Source organism: Lemur catta, chromosome 7, assembly GCF_020740605.2.
Source record: "Lemur catta isolate mLemCat1 chromosome 7, mLemCat1.pri, whole genome shotgun sequence".
Taxonomy (NCBI): domain Eukaryota; kingdom Metazoa; phylum Chordata; class Mammalia; order Primates; family Lemuridae; genus Lemur; species Lemur catta.
Window position 1 is genome coordinate 25,876,875 of NC_059134.1, and position 20,929 is coordinate 25,897,803.

The 20,929-nt window shown below is 37.6% G+C and overlaps 1 protein-coding gene across 2 annotated transcripts in view; it reads left to right on the forward strand.

The window, feature by feature from the left end:
* Positions 1–20,929, forward strand: part of ZW10 (zw10 kinetochore protein) — a 37,542-nt gene that overhangs the window by 5,455 nt on the left and 11,158 nt on the right. Inside the window, exons 3-9 of one of the 2 annotated variants that reach the window (XM_045556547.1) lie at positions 3,110–3,211; positions 3,379–3,456; positions 3,610–3,769; positions 5,886–6,038; positions 6,463–6,654; positions 15,259–15,422; positions 16,321–16,503. In XM_045556547.1, the coding sequence (XP_045412503.1) occupies positions 3,110–3,211; positions 3,379–3,456; positions 3,610–3,769; positions 5,886–6,038; positions 6,463–6,654; positions 15,259–15,422; positions 16,321–16,503 (1,032 nt within the window). The remainder of the gene's footprint in view (positions 1–3,109; positions 3,212–3,378; positions 3,457–3,609; positions 3,770–5,885; positions 6,039–6,462; positions 6,655–15,258; positions 15,423–16,320; positions 16,504–20,929) is intronic. The other variant, XM_045556548.1, reaches the window with a different exon arrangement.

Below are 20,929 nucleotides of genomic sequence, written 5' to 3' on the forward strand. Positions count from 1 at the left end.
AGTCAACAAGTTAGCCTGCTATAGTTTCATGGGTTCTTGGAGAAGACATGTCTCTTGGGTGAGAGATGATTGACAGCTTATTATAGCAGTACCTAGAGTATCAGCATTTTTGTATCAGTGACCCCAGTCACAATTCCTATAGGACATTGTGCAGTGGATTGTATTAGAGGACTCCTGAGCTTAAGGAATCTGAATATTTTATAATTAGCAAATATGTCTCCCTTTTGTAGGAGACACCATCTCTATCTTCCAAGGCTGTTTACTACATAGACATCCTTGAAAAGAGAGCCCAGAACTAAAGACAGTAACTGTCCCATTTGCAAGATGGTGTAGAAATGTGAGAGACCTCTAGAGAATTGTCTCCCAAAAGTCTATAGAGCAGCAGCATTGACAACTGGTAGTTCATTAGAAATGCAGGATCCAAGGCCCTAGTCTAGACATATGGAAGCAGAATCTGCATTCTAATGAGATTCACCAAGTGAAATGTATATACATTACTGTATGAGAAATACTGCTCTTAGGGTTTTGTTGTTTGCATTGTTCAATCTGGTCTCTTCTAATGCCCAGGTTATGGCAGGAGGTTAAGGGCAAAGAGAGGGCATGGAGGAGGCACATCTATTTTCCTAAGACTCAGGATTGGGTACACATCACTTTTGTTAACATTCCATTGGTAAGATCTTAGACATGATCACACCTGACTATGAAAGAGGCTAAAATATATAATCTGTTTGGCTGCCATTAATATGGAAAAAAGGAAGATGGATTTTAGTGGACAGTTTGCACCTCCACCCACCCATATACACGTTTGGAGATTAGGAAAATGATGTGGACTTGAGATAACAGCACTTAGTAATTGAAGCCGTGGAATGGACAGGATTGCTGTGAGAGAGTGTGTAGAGCAGGGCTTCTCAGCCTTGACACTATTGATATTTTGGATTGGATAATTTGTTGTGGCAGTCTGCCCTATACATTGTATTATGTTAGCAGTATCTCTGTCCTCCATCCACTAGATGCCAGTAGAACTCCTTCAGTGTGACAACCAGTGTCTTCAGGCATTGCCGAATGTCCTGGGTGAGGGTTGAGCAAAGTCACCCCTCATTGAGAACCACTGGTTCAGAGTCAGAAGACAACCAGGGATAAAGGCGTATCAATATGTATGGATGGAAGGGTTAGAAGGAAAATGAAGCTCCCAAAAGAAAGTCAAAAAGGAATGGCTGGAGAACTGAGAGGAAAATCAGTAAAGAATGGTATCATGGAACTAAGGGTAAAGAATGTTTTAGAAGGAAAGAAACAGTGTACTGTTAAATAGTTAAATACAGTCAGGCACTGCATAATGAAGTTTTAGTCAGTGATGGACAGCATGCATGATGGTGGTCCCATAGGATTATGATGGAGTTGAAAAATTCCTGTTGCCTAGAGATATCTTGATAATCTTGACTTGGGGTAGGCCTAGGCTAATGTGTGTGTTTTTAACAGAAAAATTCGAAGAGTTGAAAAAAAATAAAAAATTTTAAAAATAGAAAATAAGCTTATAGAATAAAGATATAAAGAAAATATTTTTGTTTTTTATACAGCAATATAATGTGTGTTTTAAGCTAAGTGTTATAAAAGAGTCAAAAAGTTAAAAAGTTTAAAGTAAAAAAATTACAGTAAGCTGAGGTTAATTTATTCTTGAATAAAGAAAAATATTTTTAAAACAAATTTAGTGTAGCCTAAGTATACAGTTTTTATAAAGTCTACAGCAGTGTACAGTAGGCCTTCACATGTACTCACCACTCACTGGCTCATCCAGAGCAACTTCCAGTCCTGCGAGCTTCATGGTAACTGCCCTATTTTTTTTTTTTTTTTCATCTTTTATACTATATTTTTCCTGTACCTTTTCTGTGTTTAGGTACACAAATATTTACCATTGTATCACAGTTGCCTACAGTCTTCAGTATAGTAACATGCTGTATAGATTTGTAGCCTAGAAGCAATAGGCTATACCACATAGCCTCGGCATGAAGTAGACTATACCATTTAGGTTTGTGTAAGTACATTCTGTAATCACATGATGATGAAATCACCTAATGGTGCATTTCTCAGAATGTATCCCTGTCATTAAATGATGCATGACTGTACTGGTAATGTATGCTTTGGATTTAGCAATAAGGAGTTGATTGTTTTGTTTTATTTTTTGGCAAGCACAGTTTTGGTGAAATGATGGGGCTAGAAACCAGATCACAGTGAGGTATAGAGTGAATGAGAGGTAAGAAAGTAAAGGCAATGAGCATAGATCACTATTTCAGAAAGCTGTTTGTGAGGGCGAGGAGAGAAATAAGGAAGCTGCTGAAAAGTAGAGTGGTTGCTGAGGTAGAGGGAATTTTTTCTTAAAAATGGGGAATTTTTAACATTGAAATCTGGTGGGACAAGCCACGCACTATTAGTTATCAATCAATATACATTTCATGAATGAGTGAATAAATGAAGATGAATTAGACAGAGGTTGAAGACAGGAAATAATTGATGGTGTAAAGTCACTGATGCAGTGGGACAGAGGGAGGTAAATTCTGCCTAAATGTAAAAAATCTTTCTAGTAGTTAGAGCTGTCCAACTGTAGAATGAGTTATCACTTGGCAATGGGGATGCCTTTCTGGTAATCCGGGTGGATGAGTTCTCTCATGAAAGATACCTGCCTAAATTAAGAATAGATGGTTACATGAGGATATTATGTTGATGGGAATGTGTATTTTTGCATAGGATCAGGGTTTGGCCTAGGTGGACCTCTAAGATCTTTTCTTACTGCATTCTATGATTTTTATTCCAGTCTTAACTAGCATTTAAATTTCAACTTGAAGCTTGGCGTAGTGGCACTCGCCTGTAGTCCCAGCTACTTGGGAGACTGAGGTGGGAGGGATAGCTTGAACCTACGAGTTTGAGGCGACAGTAAGCTATGATCATGCCACTGTACTCCAGCCTGGATGACAGAGCGAGACTCTGTCTTTAAAAGAAAAAAAAAAAATTCAATGCAAATTATGTTGACCTAATAAAGCTTATTGATTAGCTATGAATGTTTTATTTCTTAGGTATGGTATAGCTTAAAAGTACTTACCTTTGATGTATGAATTAGGTCCGCCGGGATCTTCATGTATCAACTGCTGAATTTACAGACTTGAAGCAACAATTGGAAAGAGACTCAGTTGTACTAAGTTTGCTTAAACAGCTGCAAGAGGTTAGTAAACTTGAGCTTTAGTGCTTTGGTGGTGAGAGTTACTTTTTTTCGGATTGGTCTCATTCAGTGGATATCCTCTGACTATACAGTTTTTTTTTCTTTTCATATTTTGAAAACAAATAAACAGACTTGAAATAATAGGATGTATAAAATATTATACTTTTCAGTTTTCTAGTGCTATTGAAGAATACAATTGTGCATTAACAGAGAAGAAGTATGTCACTGCTGCTCATCGTCTAGAGGAGGTACTAAATGCTTTCTGCAAAGCATAAGCAATTAGTGCTCTTCCTGTTTTTAGTAAATTTTGTATTCCATGTATCGTTTATCATTATACAAATATATTCTAATTGCCCTGAGTCCAGATGGAATGTTTAACAATGATTCTATTTCACCACTAGGCACAGAAATGCTTGAAGTTATTAAAATCCAGAAAATGCTTTGATTTAAAAATACTGAAATCTCTCAGCATGGAGCTCACAATACAGAAACAGAACATACTATATCACCTTGGAGAAGAGTGGCAGAAGCTGATTGTATGGAAGTTCCCACCATCAAAAGGTGCTGCTGACCTCAGGTGGACTGCTTTGCTTAATCTGCCTGAACCAGTTTGGTGTCTGAATATATTCTACATGTTTTGTATTGGTAGATGAGGTTCCATTTATAATCTTCCAACTCTATATTGAGTTCTTATGTTAAGCAAGATGCTTTTGTAGAACCAACTCATCTGGGTCACTAATGTGCCCTCACCTTACTTCTTTTACATCTCTCTTTCTGTCCTTTTTCTAGGAAAGTAAGGAAAGATGATTGAGGGGTTGTGGTCCATGTAGTGAGGGTGTGCTAGAGGACGTGGTAGCAGTTTGAGACCACACTGTGTCTCCTGCCTGTAGGGCATACTTGTTCTAATCCCAATGGTTTATTTTGGCTAGAAAGCTTAAAGGAGCTGTTCAGCCATTCTCTCTTGCTGAGAAAAGAAGACGGGAACAGTGGGCTTGTGGGTAGAGGAGGGGTTTGGCTCAAATTTTCTCAGTCCTTGGGGAAAAAAATAGTGACAAAATCATGAGATAGGGGGTGCTTTGCAAGGTGAAGAAGTAGGATTACTCTGGCCCTGCCTTTAATTTATGCTACTTGGCTGTCAGCCCTTCTGCCCACCTCTGGGTGTGAGTCCTCTTTGATGTGGTGTTTGCCTTGAAAGTAAAACTTCAGAGGGTGTGTGTAAAGGTCATGCTGTTATACCTGGTGTGTTTTCCAACATGGGATCTTGAAATTTAGTGTATTTCAAGGGAAATCTCACAGTCTCCCCCCTGCTCCCTTTCCTATATCCACTTTGGCCTCCAAATACATTGTGGGTGTATGTGTGTACATAGATACACATACACTGGAACTAAACTTTCCAGTTATATGAAATGCCAGTGTCTAGCCTGTTTCTTGTTCTAGAACTTCTAGACAGGATTCAGTACTATCCTTAATTGCTTTTACTTGTTGGATTTAAAAAAAAAAATCAAGGCTGGGTGTGGTGGCTGACATCTGTAATCCTAGCACTCTGGGAGGCCAAGGCAGGAGGATTGCTTGAGCTTAGGAGTTTGAGACCTGCCTCAGCAAGAGCAAGACCCCATCTCTGCTAAAAATAGAAAAAATTAGCCAGGCATGGTGGTGCACCTCTGTAGTCCCAGCTCCTTGGAAGGCTGAGGATTGCCTGAGCCCAGGAGGCTGAGGTTGCTGTGAGCTAGGCTGACACCATGGCACTCTAGCCTGGGCAACAGAGAGAGACTCTGTCTCAGGAAAAAAAAAAAAATCAAGAGCCAGCATGACAAATCTTACTTCCTTCCCCCTCTAGAGTAAAACAACTCATTTATTTTTACAAATATATTAGGTATGTGTGTACATAGATAACACATACACATAACGTGTATGTATATTGGGTATTTTGAAGGGTGTAATCTAGAAAATTTTAGATTCTATTCCAACTAGACTGTAAATTAAGAGAAGATGGCAGGTGTGTTGAATTCTCTGTTACATCATAGCATACACTCCCATTTAATAAAGACCATGGAAGAGGAGGTCTATGAAACTAGGACCTCAGTTTTTATTCGTTGCCTTCATTCACTTATTCAATACATATTTAGTGGCTGGGTGCAGTGGCTCATGCCTGTAATCCCAGGCTTTGGGAGGCCACAGTGAGAGGATTGCTTGAGGGCATGAGTTTGAGACCAGCCTGACCAATGTAGCGAGACCCTGTCTCTACAAAAAAATTTGAAAATTATCCAGGCATGGTGGCACACACCTGTAGTCCCACCTCAGAGGCTGAAGCAAGAGGATCACTTGAAGCCAGTGTGCTGTGATTGTGCCATTGCACTCTAGCCTGGGCAACAGAGTGGGACCCTGTCTCTAAAAAAATTAAAAAACAACATAAAACAAACATATTTAGTAAGGATTTCTTATAGACACATCATCTCTTTAGTACTTAGTTTGATTCTTTGAACGTGCCAATAAAAGTCATTTTCTGTTTTAAAGTGATACCAAGGACATGTATGTCATAATTAATATTTGCTTGCCTTAGAAGTATATTATCATAAGACTACATTAGGAATCTCAGTAAAGAATGGGCTCCAAGGAATAGAAGTGGAAACATCTTGTATTGCTGAGACAGCTGATATTTCTTCCCCCTTTTTCTTAGATACCAGCAGTTTAGAATCTTGCCTACAAACGGAACTTCATTTATGCACTGAACAATCCCAGAAAGAGGAGAAGACCCCTGTGCCACCCATCAGTTCTGTCCTCTTGGCCTTTTCTATTCTTGGAGAACTACACACCAAGCTTAAATCATTTGGTAAAGCATGTTACTTTGTTTCATTTATGTGAAATCTTAGAAGGCCCAGTGTTAAAAGGCTGACAGAAAAGATTGTAAGATATTCTCTGGACAGTACTGATAAGAGTTTGGCCTCTTGATTCATCAAAGGGAATTGTCATAAATATTACCCTTTTTATTAAGGGCTTGGATCCTTTCTTTAAAAAAAATACTAGTTCCTATTTATTTTATTTGGTTTTTTGAATAATTCAAATAAAAATCTATAGACAATCTGGAAAACTTCAGTGGGAAAAACTGGAAAAACTGTAGTGCATAATGGTTGATGTGTAATGTTATAGTGTATGTATTTTGGTTAGGCTGGGGGACCTTTATTTTTTTTTGGTCATGCTTGCTTTTTAGAACTTTCTTCTAGTGATTTTTGATGAGTGTTCATATTATTTTTCAGGTCAGATGCTACTGAAGTATATCCTTAGGCCTCTGGCATCTTGCCCATTTCTTTATGCTGTGATAGAAAACCAGCCTAACACAGTTATTGTTCGTTTTGAATCTGTAATGACTGACTTAGAACATCCATCGCCATCTGAAGTTTTTGCGAAGATCAGACTGGTACTGGAAGTGCTCCAGAAACAGCTTTTAGGTATGTATCCCCAAGGCAGTGCTTTTATATTTTGGCAAAGTAAATATTGTTTTTAAAAGTAAATATTATTTTAAGTCAAAATGCCCATAATGTGAGTGAAGGGGAGATCAGAAGTGAGTAAATTATGTCACAGGAGCAATTGATTACCTTCTTACTTCTTGCCTACTTTGCATTCCTTTTCTGCCCTATATTGACAAGTAGGTCATCAGTGGTACCCCAGATTCTGTATTTGCAATATTATTTTAGTTGAATTCTTAGCATGTACTTCTCTCACTGAACTTCTAGTAACATCACATTTTGGGACTCTTTCTTTAATTATAGAAGTAGAAATGCACCAAGTGCTGTTTTACATATTTCAAGGAGAAAAATTCTTATTAATCTGATATAAACAAATGAAGTTTAACATAGGAAATAAATTACATTCCACCTCAGCCTGTTGGTTAGATATTTACATATTCATACTAGAAACAGCCAGTTTCTGTGTTGCTTGGATAATTTTTTTGGTTGTCATACTATTAAAAAAAAGTTTCTTTTGGTGTTTTATTTTAATACTGTTGTTTTTTAGTCTATTTGACTTAACCTTATTAGTGCTTTTCTCAGTTGTCTTGTAAAATAGTCCTGCCAACCATTCTTGCTGTGGGAAAAAATAAAGAAATGTTGCTATTGTTTGTAGACCTTCCTGGCAACCATATACTGTTTATTTATATAAAAATATATGTAAAGCAAGGAATTCTTTTTATAGTTTCTTTTTTTTTTTTTAAATGAGAACAGAGGAGAAAAATTCTTAAGGGCTTATATGGACTTCAGAAATCCAAGATAGTATTTCTTGTTCTCAGATCCTTCCCTTAGGGAAAAATACAAACTCTGGGGAGCCAAGGCAGGAGGATTGCTTGAGGCCAGAAGTTTGGGACCAGTTTAAGCAAGTACGAGATTCTGTCTCTACAAAAAGTAGAAAAATTGGCCGAGTGTGATGGTGCGTGCCAGTCGTCCTAGCTACACAGGAGGCTGAGGCAGGAGGATCACTGCTGAGCCCGTGTGTTGGAGGTTGCAGTGTGCTCTGGTAAGGCCACTGCACTCCAGCCTGGGTGACAGAGCAAGACTCTGTCTCAAAAAATAGAATAAAATAAAATAAAGTTGTGAACAAAGCATCCAAGGATTGGAAGGGATTGGAGAGATGATTCAGTCAAATATCTCTGATGCTTGAATCTCCTTTATAACATTCTCAATCGGTTATGTAGCCAACCTGAACACCTTGAGAGAGAGAGAGAGGGAACTCATTTTCTATTAAGACATTTTATCCTGCCTCTGGGCAACTCTGAATACTAGGAAGCATTTTGTTTTGTTTTTTAAAACTTATATCTCCTATCTATAATAAATGCCATTACTAAAATGTCCATTTTGCAAATTAAATCTTTAGAGTAGTTGAGTAGTTGTTTACATAGTTTGTTCAAAATATATTGCCCTATAATATATACTTTATTGATGTGATTTCTATTGTATGGAGCCTTACAGTACACGTCTAATTCCTATTACATATGATGAATTTTTAAATTCTTTACAGTAGCTATTATTTTCGCTATATCTTATTACCAATATAAACATCCAGAGGTTTTTTGAATGATGTAATTTTTTTTTTTTTTTTAAGAGACAGAGTTTTGTTCTGTCACCCAGACTGGAATACAGTAATTTGATCATAGCTTATTGTAGTTTTGATCATAGCTCATTGTAACATCGAACTCCTGGGCTCAAGTGATCCTCCCACCTTAGACTCCTGAGTAGCTGGGTCTACAGGCACGTGCCACCATGCCTGGCTAATTTGTTTTTGAAAATTTTTGTATATATGGAGTCTCGCTGTGTTGCCTAGGCTGGTCTCAAACTCCTGGGCTCAAGCGATCTTCCCATCTTGGCCTCCCAAAGTGCTGGATTATAGGCTTGAGCTACCATGCCTGGCCTGAATGATATAATTTTAAGTTCCCCTCATGTTCATTGCTCTTCTGGTTTTGGCAGGTTTGTTTTTTCCTGAAGCTCCCCTTATCTTGCAGAAGGCCTTCTCTCTGTGTCCTTACATAGTTTTTTGTTAATACTCTTCTATCTTGGTGTGTCTTCCTCTTCTTATTAGACATTAGTCATATTGGATCAGGACCCTGCCCTTATGACTTCATTTAAATTTAATTACCTCTTTAAAGGCCCTATAGGCATAACTCAGAGATATTGGGAGTTTCAGTTCTAAACACATTGCAATAAAGCAAATACGGCAATAAAATGAGTCACACAAATTTTTTGGTTCCCAGTACATATAAAAGTTATGTTTATACTCTACTGTAGTCTATTAAGTGTGTAATATCATTGTCTAAAAAAATGTAATATCTTAATTAAAAAATACCTTATTGCTAAAAAATGCTAACAATCATTTTTTAAGATTATCATTTGGTGAATCATAATTTTTTTTGCTGATGGAGGGTCTTGCCTTGATGTTGATGGTTGCTGACTGATGAGGGGGTGGTTGCTGAAGGTTGGGGTAGCTGTGGCAATTTTTTAAAATAAGACAACAATGAAGTTGATGTTGAGTTCCTTTCACGAAAGGTTTCTCAGTAACATGCAATGCTGGTTGATAGCATTTTACCCACAGAACTTTTTTCAAAATTGGAGTCAGTCCTCTCACCCTGCCACTGCTTTATCAACTGAGTTTATGGAATATTCTAAATCCTTTGTTGTCATTTCAACAGTGTTCACAGCATCTTCACCAGCTGTAGATTCTGTCTCAACAAACTGTTTTCTTTGCTCATTCATAAGAAGAAACTCCTCATCTGTTCAAGTTTTATCATGAGATTGGAACAATTTATTCACAACTGCAGGCTCTGCATTTAATTCTAATACTCTTGTCATTTCTACCACATCTGCAGTTATTTCCTCTATTGAAATTTTAAACCCCTCAAAATCATCCATGAGGGGTGGAATCAACTTCTTCCAAACTCTTTTAATATTGCTATTTTGACCTCCCATGAATCACAAATGTTCTTAATGGCATCTAGACTGGTGAATCCTTTCTAGAAGGTTTTCAGTTTACTTTGCACAGAGCCATCAGAGGAATCACCATCTATGGCAATTATAGCCTTACAAAATGTATTTCTTAAGTAGTAAGACTTGGAAGTTAACATTACTCCTTGATTCATAGGCTGTAGAATGGGTGTCGTGTTAGCAGGCATGAAACTTTAATCTCTTTGTATATTTCCATCAGAACTCTTGAGTGACCAGGTGCATTGTCAATGAGTGGTGATATTTTGAAAGGAATCTTATTTTCTGAGCAATAGATCTCAACAATGGGCTTACAGTATCCAGTAAACTGTGGTGTTACAGATCTGCTGTCATCCAGGCTTTGTTGTTCCATTTCTAGAGCACAGGCAGAGTGGATTTAGCATAGTTCTTAAGAGCCATAGGAGTTTTAGAATGGGTCAGTGAGCAATGGGTTCAACATAAAGTCACCAGCTGCATTAGCCCCTCCTAACAAGAGAGTCAGCCTGCTCTTTGAAGCTTTGAAGCCAGGCATGGACTTTTTCTCCCTAGCTATGAAAGTCCTAGATGGCATCTTCTAATACTAGGCTGTAATGTCTACATTGAAAAATCTGTTAATGCAACCACTTGATCAATTATCTTAGCTAGATCTTCTGGATAACTTTCTGCAGCTTTTACATGAGCACTTGCTGCTTCACCTTCCACGTTTATGTCATGGAGACAGCTTCTTTCCCTCAACCTCAGGAACCAACTTCCACTAGCTCCAAACTTTTCTTCTGCAGCTTCCTCACCTCTCTGAGCCTCCACAGAGTTGAAGAGAGTTAGGCTTTGGCTTAAGGGGTTGTTGTAGCTGGGTTTTTTGGGGTTTTTGTTTGTTTGTTTGTTTTCTTTTTAGCCCGTCATAAGCCGTGGCAGTTGTGGCTGGTTTGGTCTTCTGTCAAGACCACTAAAACTTTCTCCATATCATAAATAAGGTGGTTTTGCTTTCTTATCAATCATAGATTCCCTAGAATAACACTTTTAATTCCTTTTAAGAACTTTTCCTTTGCTTTCGTAACTTGGCTAACTGTTTGCTGCAAGAGGCCTAGCTTTTGGCTTGTTTGAGCCTTTGACATGCCTTCATCACTAAGCCTTATCATTTCTAGCTTTTAATATAAAGTGAGAGATATTTGACTCTTCTTTTCACTTGCACACTTAGAAGCCATTTTTGGGTTATTAGTTGGCCTAATTTCAATATTGTTGTGTCTCAGGGAATAGGGAGGCCTTAAGAGATAGAGATGGGAGGAGGAATTGGGGGGGGCAACAGATGAGTGGGAAACAGAGGGGAGGGGATTTGGGGAACAGCTGGTTTGTGAAGCAGTGAGAACACATAACATTTATTGGTTAAGTTCACTATCTTACATGGGCACGGTTTGTGGCACTTCAGAACAATTACAATGGTAACATTAAAGGTCACTGATCACAGATCGTTGTAACAGATACAATAATAATGAAAAAGTTTGAAATATTGTGAGAATTACCAAAATGTGATAGAGACATGAAGTGAGCAGATGCTATTGGAAAAATGACACCAATAGACTGGCTTAATGCATGGTTGCTGCAAGCCTTCAATTTGTTTAAAAAAACAAACAAAAGAGTAAAAAACATGTAGCATTTGCAAAGCCTGATAAAGCGAAATGCAATAAAATGAGATATGCCTGTATATCCAAATATGGTTACATTGGGGGTTAGGGCTTTAACATAAGAATTTTGAGGGGGACGCAATTTAGACCATAGCAGTTATGTACATGTGTATATATTTGGCAAATTCACATACACACACACATATAGTTTCATGTGAATGTGATATCAGTAAGAAAACATAAAGTGTCTTGCCATTTTTATCTTTGATTATTTGAATATTTGGCAAACATTTTGTTTCAAGAAAATCTTGATGATAACAATACAGTAAATCCTTCTAAAGCTCTTCCAGACTCAACTAATGAGCATTGGCAAAGAACACAAGATTTATTGTCTTGTTTCTTTCAACAAGTCTATTAACCAGTGATAATTTATAGTGTTTGCATGTATATAAACTGAGTGATTTTAACAGCTGTATTCTTTAAACTTTTTAGAATCTGTTTCAGGGAAAAAAAGTCAAATATGTATCATTCAATGGAGTGAAGCAATCGGGAAATCAGCCTCTTGTTTTAAAATTACAATAAATATGGATTTTTAAACCTACCATAGCACTATAACACTGTCCATTGTAATAAAAATTAATTTTTTCAGCCGGGTGCGGTGGCTCACGCTTATAATCCTAGCACTCTGGGAGGCCGAGGCGGGTGGATCGCTTGAGGTCAGGAGTTTGAGACCAGCCTGAGCAAGAGCAAGACCTTGTCTCTACTAAAAATAGAAGGAAATTATCTGGCCAACTAAAAATACATATATAGAAAAAATTAGCTGGGCATGGTGGCGCATGCCTGTAGTCCCAGCTACTCGGGAGGCTGAGGCAGTAGGATCGCTTGAGCCCAGGAGTTTGAGTTGCTGTGAGCTAGGCTGACGCCAAGGCAGTCACTCTAGCCCGGGCAACAGAGTGAGACTCTGTCTCAAAAAAAAAAAAAAAATTTAATTTTTCCATACTGTGCTGAAATTCTTCTTTGATAAATATAAAAGATTAAAAGGGCTGGGCGCGGTGGCTCACGCCTGTAATCCTAGCCCTCTGGGAGGCCGAGGCAGGTGAATCGCTCGAGGTCAGGAGTTCGTGACCAGCCTGAGCAAGAGCGAGACCCCGTCTCTACTAAAAATAAAAAGAAATTATCTGGCCAACTTAAAATATATATAGAAAAAATTAGCCAGGCATAGTGGCGCATGCCTGTAGTCCCAGCTACTGGGGAGGCTGAGGCAGTAGGATCGGGTAAGCCCAGGAATTTGAGGTTGCTGTGAGCTAGGCTGACACCACGGCCCTCACTCTAGCCCAGGCAACAGAGCGAGACTGCCTCAAAAAAAAAAAAAAAAGATTAAAAGTATCTATGCTGTGAGATTGATTTTTTTAGGCTGTGAATTGACAGTATTTCTTTGCAAATTTGGAAGTCCCTTTAGACAAAATGTACCCAAAGTATTATCTAAAGCTGAAGAAAAGTATTTGCCATTTTTCGGAAATTGAATCAATTGATCTTTGATATTGTTAGATATTATATATTATGGATAATATTCTGTGGTGGCTTCATTTAAGTTCTTTCACATTTTTAAGAATATATCTTTTCATAATTTTTAATCAAAATTTTTATAAGTGAAATAATTTCTTTTGCCACTCCATCTAAAATGGATTTTCTTTGTTGTGTAAGAATCAAAGTCATTTTATAGCCAGTGAAAGCAAAAGCTTAGATCCTATTAAAATCACATCTTTTTGGATATTTAATTGTGATTTCTGGTGACTAGTTTTTTCAATTATTTTTTTGATAGGAACCTTATGAAATTCCTGATGTATTTGCTGAAAATGTCTCTTAATATTGTCTACTTTTTATCTTAAAAAGTATTTTTTTAGCTGGGCACAGTGGCTCACACCTGAATCCCAGTGTTTTGGGAGGCTGAGGAGGGATGATCACTTGAGGCCAGGAGTTTGAGACCAGCCTGGGCAACATAGCAAGACCCTATGTCTATACAAATGTAAAAAAAATTAACCAGGTGTGGTGGCACATGCCTGTAGTCCCAGCTACTCAAGGCAGGAGGATTGCTTGAGCCTAGGAGTTCGAGGTGCCAGTGAGCTATGATGGTGCCACTGTACTCTAGCCTGGGTGACAGAGCAAGACCCCATCTCTAAAAAATTAAAATTAAATATTTTTTACACAAAAACCAAGCAGCTTTTTTGTTTTGCTCTGTTGTGGCAAATTGTAGCTGCCATTCATTGTGAAATTTGTGACATACTTACAGTCTTTTTTTTCCTTTGCTCTTTCTGTGCTACTACTAGCTTCTACATCTTTACTTGATTCTGCATCAGTAGTATGCCTTGTTTTAAATTTTAAAATTTGTACATGGTTATAAACTAGGAAACATAATTAAAATAAGTATTTCAACTTAGCCACCTATTACAATTTATATAGGTATCACTATAACTTGTGCTATATCCATAAAATATTCAAATAAACACATTACAATGTTACTTTAGTGCATATAGAAAAAAATCATTGGAATGGAATCAATCTGTTTATACTAACTGGATTGGCAATGTGTTATGTGAAATATTAGAAATGACATTTGTGCCTAATGTGTGCATTAACAATGCAACAGTAATATCTTATGCAATGCAATGGTTACAGTGAAAGGTTGTTCTATCAAAACATTGAAATTGTGCTTAACAGAAAAGTATTTTACACTGAGTCGTTTTAAAAAAAAAAAAGTTTAAATTTAAAACCTACAGAGAAGCCTGGCTAGCTCAGTCAGTAGAGCATGGGCCTCTTAAAACCTACAGAGAGGTCCCATGTATCCTTCACCCAGTTTTTTCAGTGTTAACATCTTGCATAACTATAGTACAATATCAAAACCAGGAAATTGACATTGGTACAATTCACAGAGTTTTTTAGATTTTACCAGTTTTACATGCATTCGTGTGGTGTGTGTGTGTGTGTGTGTGTGTGTGTGTGTGTATATGTAGTTCTATGCAATTTTATCTTGTGTAGATTCGTGTAACTACCACTGTAATCAAGATACAGAACTATTCCATCACCACAAGGTTCCCTTATGCTGCCCCATTATAACCACATACCCCTGCTTCATTTTATAACTTTGAATTAATTTGAATTAATTAAAATTTAAAAAGTGTTTGTTAGTCACACTAGCCACATTTTTAAGTGCTCAGTAGCAAAATATGGCTAATGGCTACCATATTGTATAATGAAGGCCTAGATTTTAGACATTGTTAGGTATCTCAAGGCTATGAGATATGGTCGCTTTCTTCTAATGCTCTTAACTCCATAAGATCTTTCTTGGTGAATCAGAATTAGGTTCAAAATAGCTGGTCCCTTTAATGATTCCTCTTCCTTCTACACTCTTTTTTATTTAATTGATTTATAGGATATTCTAAATGTATCCTCAAAATGTGTTAGAAAAAAGCACCATAAGATATATTATAGAGGAGGTGTTAAAGTACTCTGGTAGACTAGATATTATGTTTTAATGTAAGGTACTTGTTGATATTTTACTTTGGATAAACACTCAGATCCTATGCAGAGATGAAAAAATGTGTTTATTCATTATTAAAGAAGTGGGATTTTAAACTAGTTTCAAATTAGAATGAAGAACTTCTGAATACTTGTCATATAATCAGATCAGTAGCTTAACAGAAGATGATTATAATGTAGATGGCTTGATACCTTATTGTTATAGAGTACAGGCAGTAATATAGTACAGACAATTCATTTGAGCAGTGAAAATAAAATAATAATAATTGTGTGTCATGCTTTGTCCCACGCAGTCAGTTGAGATGGCTGTAGAATTAGCTCTGCTGTTTTATTCCCCATCATCTTAAAATTAAAGAATTCTAGAAAACTAGGGAACTGAATATATCAGGACTATGAATTATTTCTTATTTAAAACCTTTTCTTTTGAATTCAGATTTTCCACTTGACACTGACCTAGAAAATGAAAAAACATCTTCGATCATATTGGCTGAGATGCTTGGTGATGTGATCTGGGAGGACTTATCTGAGTGCCTTATCAAAAACTGTTTGGTTTATTCTATTCCAACAAATAGCAGCAAGTTACAGCAATATGAAGAGGTAAAGAGTGGAGATATTACAGAAGGTTTTAAGACACTGTTAATTCCTGTTGTTGTCTTTTGTTTTTCCTTGGAGATCTTTTGCTTTTTAGTTATAACTTTAGGAAAATTATTAATAAGAAATGGAAGCAAATTCCCTACAACTTCATTTTTGTTCTGGCTACCTACCTCTTTGTTTGGGGAAGTTTGTTTTCTTATTAATTACATTTTCTTTATTGTTGTCTTATACTTGTATCAGCTATAGTAGCTACATGTGACATTTTACTTTTTTGCTTCTTTTTAGTGTTTTCTTGAATACTAAAATCAATGTATTTATTTTAAAGGTCTTTCCACCTTTACTTAGTAGAGTCAGAAATTTCTGTTGAAGAAATTCTTCCTAATGAATTTAAGGCTAGAAAAATGTATAATATTTTTTTTTTTTTGAGACAGAGTCTCGCTGTGTTGCCCAGGCTAGAGTGAGTGCCGTGGCGTCAGCCTAGCTCACAGCAACCTCAAACTCCTGGGCTTAAGCGATCCTACTGCCTCAGCCTCCCGAGTTGCTGGGACTACAGGCATGCGCCACCATGCCTGGCTAATTTTTTTCTATATATATATTTTAGTTGGCCAGATAATTTCTTTCTTTTTTAGTAGAGATGGGGTCTCACTCTTGCTCAGGCTGGTCTCGAACTCCTGACCTCGAGCGATCCACCCGCCTTGGCCTCCCAGAGTGCTAGGATTACAGGCGTGAGCTACTGCGCCCAGCCTGTATAATATTTTTATACCTAGTAATTGATGGTCTATTCTAAAACATAAATAACCAGTTTGGTCCTTGTTCTTTTTCAGACATTGCATTTAAAATTTTAATATTGCAATAGAATGTATGTATATAATTCTTTTGTTTTTTTTCTTATATTTCTCAGATTATACAATCCACCGAAGAATTTGAAAATGCCCTGAAGGAGATGAGGTTTTTAAAAGGAGATACTACAGATTTGTTGAAATATGCCCGTAACATCAATTCTCATTTTGCTAACAAGAAGTGCCAGGATGTGATTGTGGCGGCCAGAAACCTAATGACCTCTGAAATTCACAACACTGTGAAGGTACTAGGGCAGCGGTCCCCAACCTTTTTGGCACCAGGGACCAGTTTCACAGAAGACAATTTTTCCACGGATGTGGTGTTGGGGGGTGGTTTTGGGATAATTCAAGAGCATTACATTTATTGTGCAGTCAGACCTCTCTGCTAAGGATAATCTGTATTTTCAGCTGTTCCCCAGCGCTAGCATCGCCACCTCAACTCCACCTCAGATCATCAGGCATTAGATTCTCATAAGGAGCGTGCAACCTAGATCCCTTGCATGTGCAGTTACAGTAGGGTTTGTGCTCCTATGAGCATCTAATACTGTGGCTTATCAGAAGGCCGAGCTTATACGGTGATGCCAACGATGGGGAGCAGCTGTAAATACAGATGAAGCTTCACTTACTCATCCTCCGCTCACCCATCCTCCACTCACCTCCTGCTGTGTGGCCCAGTTCCTAACAGGCCACAGACTACTGATCCACAGCCCCGGGGAGTTGGGGACCACAGTATTAGGGTTATGTTACATTGTATTTAGAAAGCAGCTCATTTTTGAAATGCATATGGTAAAGAGGAAGAGAGCCTGACAGTTGCTGAGCTCACTATTGAATTATTAATCTTCTGAACATTAGTTTTGTCTTCTTTAAAAATGGTCCTAATCATCACCTCTTTCATTTATAAATTGAAAAAGTCTACATAAATGTAATGGATTACTAATATTGAAATTAGACAGTAGATTATTCTCATCTTTATTACTCGAGGCTTTAGTACACATTTTTGTGACAGGTAAACTTGAATTTTATTATGTCTAGAGATTATATCCTGTTGTGAAAATGTTGACTTCATCTCCTAGGCTCATAGAAGGACTAGTTTTGAAGCTAAAATAATAAAACAAGTAAGCAAAAAGATAAGGTATAAGTAATTACCTGTAAAGCAAGTGGACTAATTAATTTGTATTGAGAGTAATTGACCCTTCTGACCTTAGATAATTCTGTGTATTTTCTTTCTGGTTTTCTTCATATCTTACATATATAAAATGATTTATATACCTTGTATTTAATAAATGTAAGGTATTATTAATACTCCTGTCACTGAGGGGACTAGGCTTTTTTTTCTTAATCCCTTCTGCTATTTTCCTTGGGGTATCCCATTATTGTGTCTCAACAGAATATTTAATTGGCCATTTGAAGTGCACAGATATTAACATATTTTGAAGTAATTTTGGATTGTTGAGGGAGCTGAAATCTACTCAGTGCCAGGAACTGTGCTTTGGTTTCTTTTTTTTTTTTTTTTTGAGACAGAGTGTCGCTTTGTTGCCCTGGCTAGAGTGAGTGCCATGGCATCAGCCTAGCTCACAGCAACCTCAAACTCCTGGGCTTAAGCGATCCTACTGCCTCAGCCTCTCGATTAGCTGGGACTACAAGCATGCGCCACCATGCCCGGCTAATTTTTTTTTCTATATATATTTTAGTTGGCCAGATAATTACTTTCTATTTTTAGTAGAGACGGGGTCTCGCTCTTGCTCAGGCTGGTCTCAAACTCTTGACGTCGAGCGATCCACCCGCCTCGGCCTCCCAGAGTGCTAGGATTACAGGTGTGAGCCACCGCGCCCAGCCCTTTGGTTTCTTTTAACATAAATATTATTTGATTATGTCACTCTTCTGCATAAAATCCAGTGGCTTCCCATCTAATTTAGAGAAAGACCCAGTAGCCTTACAGTGGCCTACCAAGCCTTATCTGGTCTGCTTCCCATTGCCTCTCCGACTCCATCTCCTATTGCATTCTTCCCTCGCTCTGTTTCAGCCACTCTGGAGTCATTGTTGTTCTTTGAATGTGCGCTAGGTCCACTTGGTTGCAGAATCTTTGAACCTCTTGTTCCCTCTGCTTGGAACATTCTACATTAGAACAGGTACCCACATGACTTGGTTTTTAAAAAGTGCTTCCTGAACACTTTTTAAAAAATTGTAACCTCCCCCTAACCTTACCCCTTCCTTTCTTTATTTTTCTTTATGTTACTTATTATTAATATCAACTAACGTTTTGTATGAATTATTTATTGTTTCTCCCTCTCTAGAAAGTAAGCTCCATGAGAGGAGGGTTTTTTTTTTGTTTTTTTTTTTTTTGATATTTTGTTTACTGTTGTTGTATCTCCAGCACCAAGAAAATAACCTGGTACTCTGGTACTTATTATTGTATGCTCAGTGCTCAGGTGGTTACTGAGTACCTTTGGTAAATGAGTTAATATATATCTCACTTACCTCTATCCCAACTCCTTGATGTAAACAATATTGTTACTGTATTCCTCTGTGACTCTGGGCTTAATCTTCTCACCTTGTTGAACCTCATTTTCCTCCTCTATATTGTGAGAGAATTGAACTAGACAAATCTCTGAGCTCCCTACTCAAGTTTTCTGACATTCTATAAACTGCATTTTTCCTGAGTACCCAAATCCTAATGTAGGTTCCTCTAGGTCAGGGCTTCTCAGCAGAGGCACTGTTGATGTTTGGGACCAGGTAATTATTTGCTGTGGGGGGTTATCTTGTAGGATGTTTAGCTTCATCCCTGACCTCTATCCACTGGATGCCAGTAGCACCTCTCTCAATTGTGACAACCAAAAATATCTTCAGGCATTGTCAAATGTCCCCTGGATGACAAAATTGTCCCTAGCTGAGAACCACTGCTCTAGATTTTAACCTGTTTTTTTCTCTTGGCAGTTAGGCCCTGGAATTAGATCTTCGAAACTGCCCAACTTTGAAAAGTTCGTTTTCCTTTTTCTGGAAACCATTTTCAGCTTTATTGCTTTTCATAGTCTTTATGTCAGTTCTCTTTATTCCCTTATGTATATTCATCATTTTCCCAAAAGATATATAAAGTTGTATTTTGTTGTTATTTGTTTTGTTTTTACATTTTGATTCGAGAGATGTCATATTAGATTTTACATTCTTCCATCTTAGTTTTCTTTTCCTTTCTCATGAAATCACTTTTTTGAATCATATGTATTCTGGACCCACTGTTTTTCAGACAAATAGCATTTTTTAATCTCATCTCTATAATTACATTTTTTCATCAATATTCTAATCTTAGCCATAATTTTTGACTACTCAGTCCCTGACATTTGTATTCTCATTTAAACATCATACCAGGCCTGTGAAGTAGATATTATTATACCATTTTACAGATTAGGAAACCAAGTCTGCTGACTTAAACATTTTTATTAGACTTTGAACCTTTTCCATCAGAAATTTTTCTTTGAGGCCTAGGATTTGCACAGTAGCGCTGCTATTTTTGCAGTGGGAGTAGGGAGCCTGCTGCTTCTACCTGCTTAATCTCTCTTTTTTTTTTCTACCCTCAGGCATCTTTGAGAAGCAAGATTTGAAAGCCATTATTAGTGCAGTTTATTCATTTTATAATGAGAAAACAGATCTAGAGAGGTTAATTGGCTTTATGAAAAGTTAGGAAAAAAAAAAATCACTGTTTCCAGATTTATGGCCTACTATTCCTTCAGTTAGTCCCAACCAAGTCTAGGAATTTTCGTTCTGTATAAATGTTAGGGAGACTTTTTTGGTTTTGGCTTGAAGTTTTTTTTTTAAGGGGAGGATATGTTATTCTGAATGAGTTATTTCTTAGACTAAGCCAACACATGTGCCTGGTGCAAAATAATTTGTTTAATAATCTTGACATTGAAACACAAAATTATACTGTTCTGTTATAATAGTCTAGCCTGAGAAAGATGACTTTTTTTTTTTTTTTTTTGGAGACAGAGTCTCGCTTTGTTGCCCGGGCTAGAGTGCCGTGGCATCAGCCTAGCTCACAGCAACCTCAGACTCCTGGGCTTAAGCGATCCTACTATCTCAGCCTCCCGAGTAGCTGGGACTACAGGCATGCGCCACCACGCCCGGCTAATTTTTTTTTATATATATTTTTAGCTGTCCAGATCATTTCTTTCTATTTTTTTAGTAGAAACGGGGTCTTGCTCTTGCTCAGGCTAGTCTCGAACTCTTGACCTTGAGCGATCCTCCTGCCTCGGCCTCCCAGAATGCTAGGATTATAGGCGTGAGCCACCGCACCTGGCCAAGATGACTTTTTTGTCTGATTTTAAGAGAGAGAGTCTTGCTATACCATTCAGGCTGGACTGCAGTGTTATACTCATAATTCACTGCAATCTTGAACTCCTGAGTTCAAGCAATCCTCCCACCACAGCCTCCTGAGCAGCTGGAAATACAGGTATGTGCCACCCATACCTGGCTTATTTTTTTTTCTTTTTCATTTTTTTAGAGACAGGCTCTTGCTATGTTATGTAGGCTGGTCTTGAGCCTAAACTCCTGGCCTCAAGTGATCCTCCTGACTCAGCCTCCTGGGTAGCTGGAATTACAGGCATGAGCCACCTCACTTGGCTCTCTGAAAGAAAGACGATTTTTGAAGGTCTTTTCATGTACCTGAAATCTTAGGCC